Source organism: Notolepis coatsorum, assembly GCF_963971535.1.
Source record: "Notolepis coatsorum genome assembly, chromosome: 11".
Classification (NCBI taxonomy): Eukaryota; Metazoa; Chordata; class Actinopteri; order Aulopiformes; family Paralepididae; genus Notolepis; species Notolepis coatsorum.
Window position 1 is genome coordinate 93,802,239 of NC_140175.1, and position 16,360 is coordinate 93,818,598.

General features: G+C 46.6%; 1 protein-coding gene across 1 annotated transcript in view; it reads left to right on the top strand.

The window, feature by feature from the left end:
* loxhd1a (lipoxygenase homology PLAT domains 1a) overlaps positions 1-16,360 on the top strand; it is a gene marked incomplete at both ends in the record, with an annotated part of 180,996 nt that overhangs the window by 32,018 nt on the left and 132,618 nt on the right. The window contains 2 exons of the mRNA XM_084324540.1: positions 2,177-2,312; positions 3,538-3,698. Of these exons, the coding sequence (XP_084180666.1) occupies positions 2,177-2,312; positions 3,538-3,698 (297 nt within the window). The remainder of the gene's footprint in view (positions 1-2,176; positions 2,313-3,537; positions 3,699-16,360) is intronic.

The following is a 16,360-nucleotide window of genomic DNA, read 5'->3' on the forward strand; positions in this document are numbered from 1 at the left end:
TGACTCTGATCTTTTTCATCCTGCTAGTTACGTATGGTGCACGCAGCCGATACGATGGAACGAAAATAGAGGAAGAGTGTTTGGTGACCAGAGTCATGGTTATATAGGCTACGCCTCCATAGGGGCGGGGGCTCCTTCAGGTGTGGGTGCATTTAGTTGTTCGTTGGGGTACAATAGGTACCATAGGAGATAAGGGGTATCTCATAAGGCTCAGAGCGGGACGCGATAAGCAAATACGATATATAACTAGGTGACAGTGTATTATCCTTGTTATGACGGTGACAGTGCATTTCCTTGTTATGTTGGTGACAGTCATATTTCCTTGTCACATACTGCAGGTGACAGTGTATTATCCTTGTCGTGTACTGTAGGTGTAGGTGACAGTGTATTATCCTTGTCATGTACTGTAGGTGTAGGTGACAGTGTATTATCCTTGTTATGTAGGTGACCATGTATTTCCTTGTTACCTAGGTGATAGTGTTTTTCTTGTTATGTAGGTGACAGTGTATTGTCTGTTAATTTCTTTTTTATGTACACAGTACATTTTGCAGAGTAAATTTGACTCAAACTGAGTACATTTTACTCAAACTCTAAATGTACTGTGTAGGTGACAGTGTATTGCCTTGTTACATAAGTGACAGTGTATTTCCTTGTTATGTAAGTAACAGTGTATTGGTTCCTTGTTACATAGGTGACAGTGTCTTGCCTTGTAACATAGGTGACAGTGTATTGGTTCCTTGTTACATAGGTGACAGTGTCTTGCCTTGTAACAAAGGTGACAGTGTATTTCCTTGTTACGTAGGTGACAGTGTATTGGTTCCTTGTTACTTAGGTGGCGGTGTATTTCCTTGTTACGTAGGTGACAGTGTATTTCCTTGTTACGTAGGTGACGGTGTATTTCCTTGTTACATAGGTGACAGTGTATTTCCTTGTTACGTAGGTGACGGTGTATTTCCTTGTTACATAGGTGACAGTGTATTTCCTTGTTACGTAGGTGACAGTGTATTGGTTCCTTGTTACGTAGGTGACAGTGTATTTCCTTGTTACGTAGGTGACAGTGTATTTCCTTGTTACGTAGGTGACAGTGTATTTCCTTGTTACGTAGGTGACAGTGTATTTCCTTGTTACGTAGGTGACAGTGTATTTCCTTGTTACGTAGGTGACAGTGTATTGGTTCCTTGTTACCTAGGTGACAGTGTATTTCCTTGTTACGTAGGTGACAGTGTATTGGTTCCTTGTTACCTAGGTGACAGTGTATTTCCTCATTACGTAGGTGACGGTGTATTTCCTTGTTACATAGGTGACAGTGTATTTCCTTGTTACGTAGGTGACAGTGTATTGGTTCCTTGTTACCTAGGTGACAGTGTATTTCATTGTTACGTAGGTGACAGTGTATTGGTTCCTTGTTACCTAGGTGACAGTGTATTTCCTTGTTACGTAGGTGACAGTGTATTTCCTTGTTACGTAGGTGACAGTGTATTTCCTTGTTACGTAGGTGACAGTGTATTTCCTTGTTACGTAGGTGACAGTGTATTTCCTTGTTACGTAGGTGACAGTGTATTGGTTCCTTGTTACGTAGGTGACAGTGTATTTCCTTGTTACGTAGGTGACAGTGTATTTCCTTGTTACGTAGGTGATAGTGTATTTCCTTGTTACGTAGGTGACAGTGTATTTCCTTGTTACGTAGGTGACAGTGTATTGGTTCCTTGTTACGTAGGTGACAGTGTATTTCCTTGTTACGTAGGTGACAGTGTATTTCCTTGTTACCTAGGTGACGGTGTATTTCCTTGTTACGTAGGTGACAGTGTATTTCCTTGTTACGTAGGTGACAGTGTATTTCCTTGTTACGTAGGTGACAATGTATTTCCTTGTTACGTAGGTGACGGTGTATTTCCTTGTTACGTAGGTGACGGTGTATTTCCTTGTTACGTAGGTGACAGTGTATTTCCTTGTTACGTAGGTGACAGTGTATTTCCTTGTTACGTAGGTGACAGTGTATTTCCTTGTTACGTAGGTGACGGTGTATTTCCTTGTTACGTAGGTGACGGTGTATTTCCTTGTTACGTAGGTGACGGTGTATTTCCTTGTTACGTAGGTGACAGTGTATTTCCTTGTTACGTAGGTGACAGTGTATTTCCTTGTTACGTAGGTGACAGTGTATTTCCTTGTTACGTAGGTGACAGTGTATTGCCCGTTTACGGGCATCGAACAGACATTTCCCTGTGGGAAGTGGTTGGATGAGGACGAGGGGGATGGGCTGATTGAGAGAGAGCTGTATGAGATGGTCTCTCTCAGGCAGAAGAAACAGAAAAGTGAGTGACCAAACTCTTCTAATTAGATCTTTACACAACTATTTACAGAATAGGGTCAAACCACACTGTAACAACTTGACAACATAAACATTCTAAACTCTCCTAAAGATAGTTTTTTTTAATATCATGTTACTTGAATAATTGTATTTACGGTTGCACTGGAATGCTGTTGCTAGGGAACAGTTTCAAGTGTATTTCCTTTTGCAATGTTTGCTAACGCAGGAATTGACAGAAAATGCACTTGGGCCCAAACAGAATTCCAGTGAAACCATCTATAGACCTAAATACAATTATTCAAGTACAATTATATCAAAAAAGGTAGTGTTTGATTTAAAGGGATGGTTCTGATGTTTGGAGCATTAGTCCTATTTCTTACCAACGATGATCAGTGGAATCCTTTCTCAGCACAATCCATGCTGTTCCTCATACTAGCTCTGGATATTTACGCCACAAACCAATGCAATGGCAATGGGGTCAAGCTCCTGTCTGTACAAGCTGACTGAGGCTCACTAAAATCTACTTTGTGTACATTTCAATGAGCCTCAGTTGACTTTGCATTGGTTTGTGTGGCTATAACTATCCGGGGGTAGCATGATAATCGCCATGGGTTGTTCTTAGAACTAGGACTGATCAACAACAGTAAGAAATAGATTAGATTAGGGGTTCTCAAACTTTTTTATACCACAACCCCATTTTATTTAGGAAGTTTTTTGGCGACCCCACACTTAATCTGTATTGCTTAATTTCAAGTCAATTCAAGTCAAGTCAAGAGTTTTATTTGTCACGGCATACAAGTATACAATGAAATGCGGGGGGGTCAATGTGGAATTAAGGAATATCAAAATAAAAGCACACGTTGTTGAACTTGATCATGCATATTTATTCGAAAATGTAATTACAGCACTATGTTATCAATACACATTTATAAAACGAGGCATATTTAGCCTCACGACCCCACTTTGGGTCACGACCTGTAGTTTGAGAACCGCTGGATTAGATCATGTCATTGTACAGCACAAGTACAGTACAACGAAAAGAAGTTTGGCATCCAACCAGATTGCAAAAAGGTGCAAAGTGCAAATAGGGCAAGGGAAGGGGGTCCAAAAATCCAGAACCGTTGCTTTAATATGGTGAGCAGGAAAGGCCTGTAGAAACTCACTAGAGCCACCACCATCATCATCATCATCATCATCATCATCATCTAGCCCACTGTGCTCCACTCTAGAGTACCCGTGGTCTCTGTGGGTCTGGACGTCAGACGTGAAGGGTGCCGGGACGGACGCCCAGGTCTTCATCCAGATCTACGGGGAGAACGGCAAGTCTGACGAGATGAGGCTGGAGAGCAACTCGGACAGCTTTGAACAGACGCAGCTGGACAAGTTCACGGTGAGCCGCGCTACTTTCACAAGATTAAAATGTATTGTCGTTATACAGCACACGTACAGTACAACGAAAATAAGTTTGACATCCAACCAAAGTGCAAATTTAACAGTAAAGTGCAATAGTAATATAATATGTACAGGTGATTAAACTGGGTATAAAATATATAAACTACTACTACTGAGTAATAGTGCTAATCAGATGTATGTACAGAGTTGTAGTATTGATATGTACAGTGATACAGGTCAATAAGGCAATAATGGTAGTAACTAAGTCATACTGGACAGCAGCGTAACTAGTAAGAGTAGGTAAGGGATATGTATATATATATATATATATATATATATATATATATATATATATATATATATATATATATATATATAGTATCTACACATATGTAAAAAGGATTATATGCAGGTATGTACAGACAGATGTGGATATATATATATATATATACGGTAAGAATAAATATATATATATGGTATATAATGCAGGTGTATATGTAGGTATATAGAAGGATTATATGCAGGTATATTCAGACTGATATGGATATATATGCGGAAATTATAAATATATAAATGTATATATACAGTATACAGCACGATTGTAGATTGATTCTATCATACAGAGTTATATGGGTTAAATGCAGGTGTATAAGTAGGTATATAGAAGGATTATATGCAGATGTATTCAGACAGATATATATATATCCTCTTAACTGGCACCGACGCGACCCCGGGACCTCTTGAGGACGATTTGCCCACCGGCGCGACAAGCCACTTTGCCAACCTGTCTTTTAATACTGCGAATCAGGGATCTGCGGGGGATCTGCAAATCAGGGATCTAGGTGAAAAACAGGAAGAAAAAAACGCAGAATGAATTTTTTGTGATCACATTTTTATTCCGTTTCTTTTTTTGACATAACATAACACAAATCACATTACATCGACAACAATAATAATAATAATGACATAATATAAAAATAATATATTCCAACAGACTTAAAACACCAACATACATGAACACTCGCTCGTCCCCCCCCCCCCCCCCCCCCCTCTCACCCCAGGACCCCATCGTGAGACATTCATATAATACCTTATTCAGTACTCAGATTCCAAAGTCATATGCGTTCTTTTAGCTTTTCCACCGCAGCCAACCAGATATTGGCTTCATTAACACCTATGACACGTGCAGTGGAAATCTCCAGATAAATAACATCAAGATAGGTGAGAATCCATACCTTCGGACATAACTTATCTGGTTGTATCCAGCGTGAGGCAATCAACTTTTTGGCAGCTGTAAGGCCGGGCCAAAATGAGTCTCTTTACATGTACAGAGGTCGGCAATTGAGAAACATCATTTAACAATAATACAGAAGGCAAGGTCGGTATGGTCAAAGAGAAAATCTCTGATAGCTGAGAGGTAACATTTTCCCAGAAGATCTCAACAGGAGGGCACTCCCAGTACATATGCATATATGTTCCAATGGCACCGTTTGGACACAAGGTACATCGAGAGTCAGGTCTGAGACCCATTAGGTTCAATCGCCTGGGGGTCAAATAAGTCCTATGAATTTTTTTTTTATGAATCTGTTGGTGATCTGGGTTGCGTGATGATAGCCTAATATTTTCCCAGACTGCATCCCAATCAAAATCTATATCCAACTCAGGGATATCCTTTCTCCAAATCGTATCTAGGTGTAGGTCCTTATATGAGGACATAAGTAAGTGCCGATAAAAGTCAGAAACGAAGCCTCTCAATGTCTCCCTGTCATAAAATAATTTGTGAAACCGGTGTCGCTCTAGTGGAACATCCGATGGAACGCCATGAGCCTTCAGAGCTGCTCTCATTTGTAAATAAAAGAAAAAGGAGTTTCCGGGGAGATCATATCCGTTGGATAGATCCTGGAAAGATCGGAGACCAGAGTCATCGAAGATATCCCCCAATGTATGGATGCCTTTCCCTTCCCATCTAGGGTATCTAATGGGTTGTTGTCCAATAAGGAGTAAATTGTTATTGAATAGGGGGGAATGCGTGTGCCATTTATGGCGGTTAGTGCGCGCTTTCTGGGTGTCTTGCCAAATCTGGATCACATGTGTGATAAGAGGGCCAAATCGTAATTTGCATTGCTTAATTGAAATGTTGGTATACACAATATCTTGAAGTCTATGTGGGGACACCATCTTCTCCTCCAATGGTCGCCAGGACACGGTTGCTTGAGCGTCAAACCAAGTGATGAGAGGTCTCAAAGAGTAAGCTTGAAAATAATATTTGAAGTCTGGAAATGCTAAACCCCCGTCGAGTTTACTCCTCTGTGCAGTGGATCTCTTTAAGCGTGGGCATTTGTTGTTCCAGACGAATTTATTTGCAGCAGAGTACAGTTTTTGCCAGTAACCAACAGGAGGAGATAACGGTAGCATGGAGCTGATAAAGTTAATTTTGGGTAAAACATTCATCTTAATTATTGAGGCACGGGCCTGTAATGAGTTTTTTTTTATTTGGACCACCTGTTGAAATCATTCGTAATCCTGTCACCCAAGCTGGAGTAGTTATATTTTACTGTCTGGCTAATAGTTGGGAATATTTCAATCCCAAGACACTTAAAGTGCTCTACCATGAGTATGTTTGCTGGGAGGATGGTTGCCTTCGCAGTCTCATTGAGTGGAAGGAAGGCTGATTTTGGCCAGTTGATCTTAAATCCAGATAGACTGCCAAAATCATCTATTACTTGGAGAAGATGAGGTAGAGAGACGGCGGGGTTTTGCATAAATAGGAGTACATCATCTGCGTATAAGCTGATATGGTGATGTGTGCCCTTAATTGACACAGGGGATATAATCTGGGATTGTCTTATGTACTGAGCTAGAGGTTCGAGTGATAAAGCAAAGAGTCCGGGACTAAGAGGACAAACAAATAAAAAAATCGCGATTTACCCGGTGGCTACAACAACACACAGTGACTGTTGTTGTAGCCACCAGTGTTGTGCTAGTTACTGAAAAATAGTAACTCAGTTACTTTACTAGTTACTTCATTTCAAAGTAACTTCGTTACTGTACTAGTTACTTACACCCAAAAGTAATGAGTTACTGTGAAAAGTAACTATTTAGTTATTTAAAAAAAAGATTAAAAAAAAAGATTGCTCCCGAGTCCCATGCCCTATAGTACTCAAAATCGGTTGATCAACTTGACAGTTTCCATTCACATCACCGAACTCTGCTAAGCAATGTGGTCTAGATACAAACACAAATCTGACACAAACAAATGTTGTCCCGAGTCATATAATAAGAAGTGCGCCGGTTGAAGGAACAGCCTTGATGTCGCCGGAGCGTTTCATTATAACCATTATAATTCAAGGGTACTACGACTATGCTTGCACCTCATGGTACCAAAGCACCTCAAAGGCGCTTAAAACAAAATTACAAACATCACAAAACAAACTGGTCAGACTACTGCTTGACCTGAACCCCAGAAACCACCTCACCCCTGCCCACTTTGACAACCTAGGATGGCTTAGAGTAGACGACAGAGTACAGCAACTTGCAATGGGCCTGGTCTACAAGATACACTATACGACCGGGGTACCCATGTACATGTCAAAATACTTCCCAAAGGTCAGTGAATACCACAACCACTACACCAGAGGAAGCTCAACAAATCATGTAAAACCCAGATTCGGCTCAAACAAGGGACTAAACACGTTTCGCAATTATGCCACAACAATGTGGAACGCCCTACCCAAAGCTAGCGGTAACAGTACTGTATATTTGAATACCGTTTATGTCACAAATGTATCAGTACTAAATACCTATATGTCCCTATGCCATAAATGTCATGTATGTTGTGTATGTCATAAATGTCTATATGAATTGAAAATGGGGGACCCTGATGGAAACAAGACAAACGTCTTTCTCTGGTCTGCATCCCCTTAACAATTGTATGTATTGAGCCGTACTGTATTGTACCCATTCTGCAATCTGTTAAATAAAGTTTTCATTCATTCATTCATTCACCATCTTGCAAGTTGCAACGTTGTTTAAGATATCAATCAAAGCATTGCAACGTTAGAATAGTTAGGATATCAATTGTGCATGAAAGGACTATATTTATATTGTTTGGTTAGTATTATATGAGATTCCCTGGCAGATTTTGTACAGTCAAAATCCGTTGATCAACTTGAGTTTCACTCACCAAAGTCTGCGGTGGTTGAGATGTAGTAACGTTACGTTAGTCCAGTTGACTCCAGCAGCGCCTCAAACATGTTCTTTATCTCGTTTCCATGTTGTATATTAATTATCTCTCCAAGTAGTTGCTAAATGGTTTGTTAGTTTGTTACTGCGTTCTTTTTATGTAGATTCATAGCGAGCGTTTGTTTTGTTTACAATAGAGAGGGTCTATTTCTTTCCGTAGCCGCATTTCTTGCGCACTTCTGATTGGCCAGTGGCCAGACTCGCCTCGTATCATTCTACGCGGGTGGGGATGAGGATAATAATAATAATAATCACTACCGCTCGCTATCAATCTACGCCGTATATAACGCAAATAACGCAGTGACGAACCATTCAGTAACGTAAGTAGCGTTACTGAATTTCAAAAGTAATGCGTTAGAGTACTAGTTGCGGCAAAAAGTAACTTCGTTTCTGTAACGCGTTACTTTGTAACGCGTTAGTCCCAACACTGGTAGCCACCGGGTAAATCGCGATTTTTTTTATTTGTTTGTCATGACAAACCAATTACATAATCCAACATATGTGTAAAGGCACAACATATTCCAGTTAACGGTATCTTTTTTTAATGATTCGATACGGCGCAATCAATACTTCCATGCGTTCGGGACCTCCATGTTTTGCGGGTATTCATCAGACAAATCGGATCCGGGATTCGGCTCCCATCAGTCGGGCAAGAACGGCGGGTTTTCAGCCTCTCTCCTCTCTCCTGGAGCTTAGCGCTCGGCCAATCAGAGAAACGCGGAAGGCGCTCGGCCAATCAGAGAAACGCGGAAGTGCAAGTTGGTTGCCTTAAGTGTTCACGCCACCCGGCTATCTGACCTTGGCTCCTATCTCGTCTCCCACAGGCCCTGCTACAGAGACAATTTCTGTCTTAGAGTTTAACCCACACAGGGTCCTTTAAACTCCAATTTATATAATAATAATAATAATAATAATAATAATAATAATAATAATAATAATAATAATAATAATAATAATAATAATAATAATAATAATAATAATAATAATAATAATAATAATAATGTTATGGTTTGACACCGACCCCAAACGCAACGACACAAGAGAGTAGGATTCAGAGTTGCCAAAAACAAGGGCTTGTTTATTTACACTAAATAAACAGCATAGACTTGGTAGAGTTCAAACAAAGACTGGAATACAAGCAAGGATGAATGTTGCTGCTCTGCAGCTTCTCCCGGGATGGTAATCTGGGGAAGCAGACGATGACGTCAGAGCCGCTCTGCAGACTTCTCTCGGCAGAATCTCCGAGGTGGTTGCGGGACCGAGAGGGAGAGAGGGAGCGAGTTAGCTCAGAGTGCAGTTGGAACAGAGCAGGTGACAGGAGAGGTGACTTGTACCCAAAAACAGAGTTATCCAAGTGACTGAATCTTCGGTGTATATACACACTGTGAGTAATGTTCCAAACACAATCCCACGTGATAGAAATCTTCGGTGCAAAATAAACACTGTGAGCGAAGTCCCAAAATACAAATCCAAGTGATAATATCTTCGGTGTGTAAACACACAGTGGGCGATGTTAGGCCAAAATATTATCCCAAAGAAACAATCCAAAAAGGGCTAAACGCTGGGTGAGTGACTGTCTGATAAAAAGCAGGAAATCTTCAGTGTTATATAAACACACGAAAAACGGAATAGGATCAAAGACAGTCATAAAAACTCACCCAGGCGCTGTGCATAAAGAGCGTTGGAACAGAACGGAGCGAGCGCGTCGCCACGGGAAAAGGGTGTCCAAGAGGAATGCTTCTTGAATATCCTGGAGGCAAAGCACAGGGAAAAAACAGCAGGCAAGGCAGGAACGGCGAATGCAACTGAAATATCAAAACGATCCAACAAAACTTGAATGGGGAAACGGGGTATAAATAATCAGGGAAAGCTTAATTGACAAGCAGTGACAGCTGAGGGATGTGATTGACAAGCGTGTGGTTGGGGGAGCACCAATCAACGACGTCTATGGGAAGAAGCGTGTGAATAGGGGAATGCAATGATTAACAGAAAACTAATGGAAACAGAGCGAGTAGGCTTAAAGGAACAGAGCGAGTAAGTGAGCAATGGACAAAAACCTCACAGTACCCCCCCCTCCACGGGAGCCACCCGGCGACCAGGCCGACCCGGCTCGTCAGGATGGGCACGATGGAAGTCAGTGATCAAGCCGGGATCCACGATGAGCTGCCGGGAGACCCAGCTACGCTCCTCAGGGCCGTAACCCTCCCAGTCCACCAGGTATTGGAACCCCCGGCCCCGCCGACGAACGCCCATCAACCGGCGGACCTGCCACTGGGGGTGACCATCCACCAACACGGGAGGCGGAGGATCAGGAGCTGGAGGCATCAGGGGACTGAGGGAGACGGGCTTAACCCGGGAGACATGGAACACGGGGTGAATGTGCATGGACGCAGGAAGTTTCAGGCGTAGGGCCGCCGGACTGAGTACCTTCAGGACCTCGAAAGGTCCGACGAAACGGGGGTTGAGCTTCTTGGCCGAGGACCGAAGCGGGAGGTCATTTGTGGAGAGCCACACCCTCTGCCCAGGGCGGTAAGTCGGCGCAGGAACCCGGCGCCGGTCGGCCCCACGACAGGCGCGCTCAGATGTCCGGAGCAGCGCGGTCCTGGTGATCTCCCAAACTCGTCGGCAGCGGTCGAGGTGGTCCTGCACGGAGGGAACTGCCACTTCCGCCTCCTGTGCGGGGAAAAGAGGGGGCTGGTAGCCCAGGGAAACCTCAAATGGTGAGAGGCTGGTGGCGGAACTGACCATTGAATTGATGGAGTACTCAACCCAGGGAAGGAAACGGCTCCAGGATGCCGGTCTCTCGGCTGCCACACACCGAAGAGCAGACTCCACGCTCTGGTTCATCCTCTCCGTCTGTCCGTTAGTCTGGGGATGATAACCAGAGGAAAGACTGACCGTCGCCCCCAATCCCTTGCAAAAGGCCCGCCATACCTGGGAGGTGAACTGGGGCCCCCGGTCAGAGACGATGTCCTGGGGAAACCCATGAAGGCGGAACACGTGGTGAGTCAGGAGGTCCGCCGTCTCGGCCGCCGAGGGAAGCTTGGAAAGGGCCACGAGGTGAACCCCCTTGCTGAATCGATCCACCACGGTCAGAAGGCAAGTGTTCCCCTGGGAGGAGGGAAGACCGGTGACGAAGTCTAGCGCCACATGTGACCAAGGACGGCTTGGAACGGGAAGTGGCTGTAAGAGCCCGGAGGGTGCCTGGTGCGAGGCCTTGCTGCGGGCACAGACCGCGCAGGCCAATACAAACTCCTTGACGTCGTTCCGCATGGTGGGCCACCAGAAACGACGAGCCAGGAAGGAGAACGTGCGATGGACGCCCGGGTGGCAGGCGAACCGGCTGGTATGGCCCCAAAGCAGCACCCGGGACCGGACAGAGTCGGGGACGAAGAGACGATGAATCGGAACGTTGCTTGGAGCACGCTGGAAGCGTAGGGCACGTCTAACCACACCCTCGATGCCCAAGGTGATGGCTCCAACCACCCGGGCCTCCGGGAGGATGGGAGTCGGGTCCTCAGAGGGTGGAGCCCCCTTGGAGTGTAACCGGGACAGGGAGTCGGCCTTCGTGTTGCGGGAACCGGGGCGGAAGGTCAACGAGAAGTCGAACCGACTGAGGAAACTGGCCCATCTCGCCTGCCGACCGTTGAGGCGCCTGGAAGCGCGGATGAACGTCAGGTTCTTGTGGTCCGTCCAGATGGTAAAAGGCTCCTCGGCCCCCTCTAGCCAATGACGCCACTCCTCCAACGCAGCCACGACCGCCAGCAGCTCCCGATTGCCGGTGTCGTAGTTCCTCTCGGCAGGGAGGAACCGACGCGAGTAGAAGGCGCAAGGATGTACCTTCTGGTCCGAAAGCGAACGTTGGGATAAGACAGCGCCCAGTCCAGTATCCGAGGCGTCCACCTCTACAATGAACTGTCTCTTGGGGTCAGGGTGGAGCAGGATAGGGGCGGAAGTGAACCTCTTCTTGAGGGAGCGGAACGCAGCACATGCCGCTGGGGACCAGTCGAAAGGCAGAGCGGGAGAGGTCAGTCTGGTAAGTGGCTCCGCCACTTGACTGTAGTTCCGGATGAACCTTCGGTAGAAGTTGGCGAACCCGAGGAAACTCTGTAACTCCTTCCGAGTGGTGGGTTCAGGCCAATCCTCCACAGCTTGGATCTTGCGAGGATCCGCTCGGGTCAAGCCCTTCTCAACGATGAAGCCCAGGTAGTCGACGGAGTCGGAGTGGAAACGGCACTTCTCCGCCTTGACGAAGAGCCGATTGTGGAGGAGGCGCTCCAGCACACGGCGGACATGCTGGATGTGTTCCTCGAGGGTCCTGGAGAAGATGAGGATGTCGTCCAGGTACACCACCACGAACACCTCCAGCATGTCACGAAGGACGTCGTTCATGAGTGCCTGGAATACCGCCGGGGCGTTGGTGAGGCCGAACGGCATCACTAGGTACTCGTAGTGGCCCCTGGGGGTCTTGAAGGCGGTCTTCCATTCATCGCCCTCACGGATACGGACAAGATGGTAGGCACTCCGGAGGTCCAGCTTGGTGAAGACGGTAGCCTGGGTCAGTGGCTCGAAGGTGGAGTTCATGAGAAGAGGGTACTTGTTCTTGATGGTGATCTCGTTGAGCTGGCGATAGTCGATGCAGGGTCGCAGGTCCCCATCCTTCTTCCCAACAAAGAAGAAACCGGCCACCACCGGGGAGGAGGAAGGCCGAATGAGTCCTGCTTCCAATGACTCAGAGATGTACAGATCCATCGCCTTCTTCTCCGGAACGGTCAGACTGTAAAGGCGGCTGCCGGGAAGGGGAGCCCCTTGGCGGAGGTCGATGGCGCAGTCGTAGGGGCGGTGAGGTGGAAGGGCCTGAGCCCTGGATTTACTAAAAACCTCCAAGAGGTCGTGGTACTCGGGAGGTATGGAAGAGAGGTCCGGAGGCGACTCATCAGCGGACCTCCGGGGCGGGGGACAGGACGCCGCCTGCAGACACAGGGCGTGACAGGAGGAGCTCCAGCCCTTGATGGTTCCGGAGGACCAGGCGATGTGGGGCTCGTGCAGCGCGAGCCAGGGCCTACCCAGGACCACCGGGACAAGGGGGGATCGGGTGATGAGGAACTGGATTCTCTCGACGTGGTTCCCAGCGATGGTCAGCACGACTGGGCCGGTGCGTTGAGAGATGTCGGCCAGGCGGTGTTGGTCCAACGCAAAGATCTCCAAGGGCCTCACAAGGTCCTCAAGTGGAATGTTGGCTCGGGTAGCAAACTCGAAGTCGAGGAAATTCTCATCTGCCCCAGAGTCGATGAGGGCCTCCACCGTGGCTCGTTGGTCCCCCCAGGCCAGGGTGACGCTCATCAGATGGCCAGGTGGTGCGCGGCTCTGGGAATGGGAAAAACGGCTCACCAGGATTTCCCGGGGTCTTGGCGAGCCTGATCTTTTGGCCGGGTGGGGCAGTTGGCGATTCGGTGTCCCTCCCTTCCGCAGTAGAGGCAGAGACCGGACCTGAGCCTTGCCTCACGTTCAGCCTGGCTCAGATGAGAGCGTCCCAGCTGCATGGGTTCCTCCTCGCGAACCGAACGGGAGGATCCGCTACCACCAGTCGTGTTGAGGGCAGGGCATCCAGGAGTGACGTCATGCGTCCAGGGAATCCGGGGGACCTCAGGAGGTAACAGTCGGGTCCTCTCGCGCCTTCTCTCCTGGAGGCGTCCGTCGATGCGGATGACGAGGCTAAACAGGTCCTCGAGGGAGTCGGGCACCTCCCGGGTAGCGAGCTGGTCCCTGACCGCGTCACTGAGCCCCCTCAGGAAGGTTAGGCGAAGTGCAGGGTTGTTCCATCCACTCTCCACCGCCGCCAGTCGAAACTCCAGGACGTAGTCAGTCACCCCGCCGCTCCCCTGTCGGAAGGTCCCCAACCGGGCTCCAGGGTCCAGACCACGGGCTGGATGGTGGAACACTCTGCGGAGCTCCGCCACGAAGTCTGGATAGGAGAAAACAAAATCTGCATCCATTGCCCAGGAGGAAGTGACCCACTGGGCAGCCCGGCCTGAAAGCAAGTTTGTCATATAGGCCACTTGGGACCCTCTAGAAGTAAATCGGCTTGGTTGATGACGGAAAACCAACTCACATTGCATGATGAATGTGGCACACTCCTCGGGATTGCCGTCGAACAGCCGTGGGACGGAGAGACGGGGTTCCCGAGGTGCGGGATCGGGGTACGTGGGAACTGCTGGGGCTGCGGGGAATGCTCCTGAAGGAAGTGAGGGGAGTAAAGCGTTAACGGTGTCGCTCAGCGAGTGAAGCTGAACGAGAATACCAGATTGTTGTCCTGCCAGAGCGGCCAGTGACCCTTGAATAGGCTGGACTTGTTCCCTGAGATCCTGCACCGCAGCCGCAGCCCTCTCTAGTTGGTGACTGTGATCCTTGGTCAACTCGATCTGATTAGCTAGTGCGGTTCTGACCCTCTCTGTGTCGGCTGGGGTCGTCATTTTGGGTTGGATCGTAATGTTATGGTTTGACACCGACCCCAAACGCAACGACACAAGAGAGTAGGATTCAGAGTTGCCAAAAACAAGGGCTTGTTTATTTACACTAAATAAACAGCATAGACTTGGTAGAGTTCAAACAAAGACTGGAATACAAGCAAGGATGAATGTTGCTGCTCTGCAGCTTCTCCCGGGATGGTAATCTGGGGAAGCAGACGATGACGTCAGAGCCGCTCTGCAGACTTCTCTCGGCAGAATCTCCGAGGTGGTTGCGGGACCGAGAGGGAGAGAGGGAGCGAGTTAGCTCAGAGTGCAGTTGGAACAGAGCAGGTGACAGGAGAGGTGACTTGTACCCAAAAACAGAGTTATCCAAGTGACTGAATCTTCGGTGTATATACACACTGTGAGTAACGTTCCAAACACAATCCCACGTGATAGAAATCTTCGGTGCAAAATAAACACTGTGAGCGAAGTCCCAAAATACAAATCCAAGTGATAATATCTTCGGTGTGTAAACACACAGTGGGCGATGTTAGGCCAAAATATTATCCCAAAGAAACAATCCAAAAAGGGCTAAACGCTGGGTGAGTGACTGTCTGATAAAAAGCAGGAAATCTTCAGTGTTATATAAACACACGAAAAACGGAATAGGATCAAAGACAGTCATAAAAACTCACCCAGGCGCTGTGCGTAAAGAGCGTTGGAACAGAACGGAGCGAGCGCGTCGCCACGGGGAAAAGGGTGTCCAAGAGGAATGCTTCTTGAATATCCTGGAGGCAAAGCACAGGGAAAAAACAGCAGGCAAGGCAGGAACGGCGAATGCAACTGAAATATCAAAACGATCCAACAAAACTTGAATGGGGAAACGGGGTATAAATAATCAGGGAAAGCTTAATTGACAAGCAGTGACAGCTGAGGGATGTGATTGACAAGCGTGTGGTTGGGGGAGCACCAATCAACGACGTCTATGGGAAGAAGCGTGTGAATAGGGGAATGCAATGATTAACAGAAAACTAATGGAAACAGAGCGAGTAGGCTTAAAGGAACAGAGCGAGTAAGTGAGCAATGGACAAAAACCTCACAAATAATAACTTTATTTGTATAGCACTTTTCATACAGAGGTTGCAGTTCAAAGTGCTTCACAACAGTAAAAAATACAGGCATAAGCGAGCATAAAAAAGATAGATAGGTAGCAAGGTATGGTCAATCACAGTGTTTCACATTAGGATCTAGCATCCCAATAGGCTCTCTGCTTACAGTTTTCAGTAATACAAATAATAAAAATAGTTTAAAATGATTCAGTTTAAAAATAGTCTAAAAATTATAAAATAGAACGGACATACAACAGGGTATTTAACATACAACAGCAGTGCATCAGTAAGAAGTCTTAAAATTACAGTGCATACAGCATAGAACCGACACATGAATTTGATAGGCAGTGGATAAAAGTAGGCAGGGTAAGAATAGTGCAGGTAAGTACAATTTGTGTCAGGATATCCCTGATGTTTCATTGAAATGCCTGAGCAAAGAGATAGGTTTTAAGCTGTCTTTTGAAGATGTCTAGCGAGTTGGCTTCCCTGATGTTTTGGGGTAGTTTGTTCCACAGTTTTGGGGCATAGTTGATAAAGGCTGCATTACCGATCCTCTTTTGACTGTTTCTGGGAGCCTCTAGTAGTCCAGCAGCTGATGATCGCAGTGTTCTTGCTGGTGTGTAATTTATTTGGGTGTTGGTGATGTAGCTACTGTAGGTCCCTGTCCATTTAGAGCTTTGTATGTAAGGAGAAGGACCTTAAAGTCAATTCTAAATGTTACAGGAAGCCAGTGTAAAGTAGCTAAGACTGGACTAATGTGCTCTCTCCTTTTGGTTCTAGTTAGCAGTCGGGCTGCGGAGTTTTGGATAAGCTGAAGCCTCTCTGTGGTTTTCTTAGGGAGACCTGTAAAAAGTGCA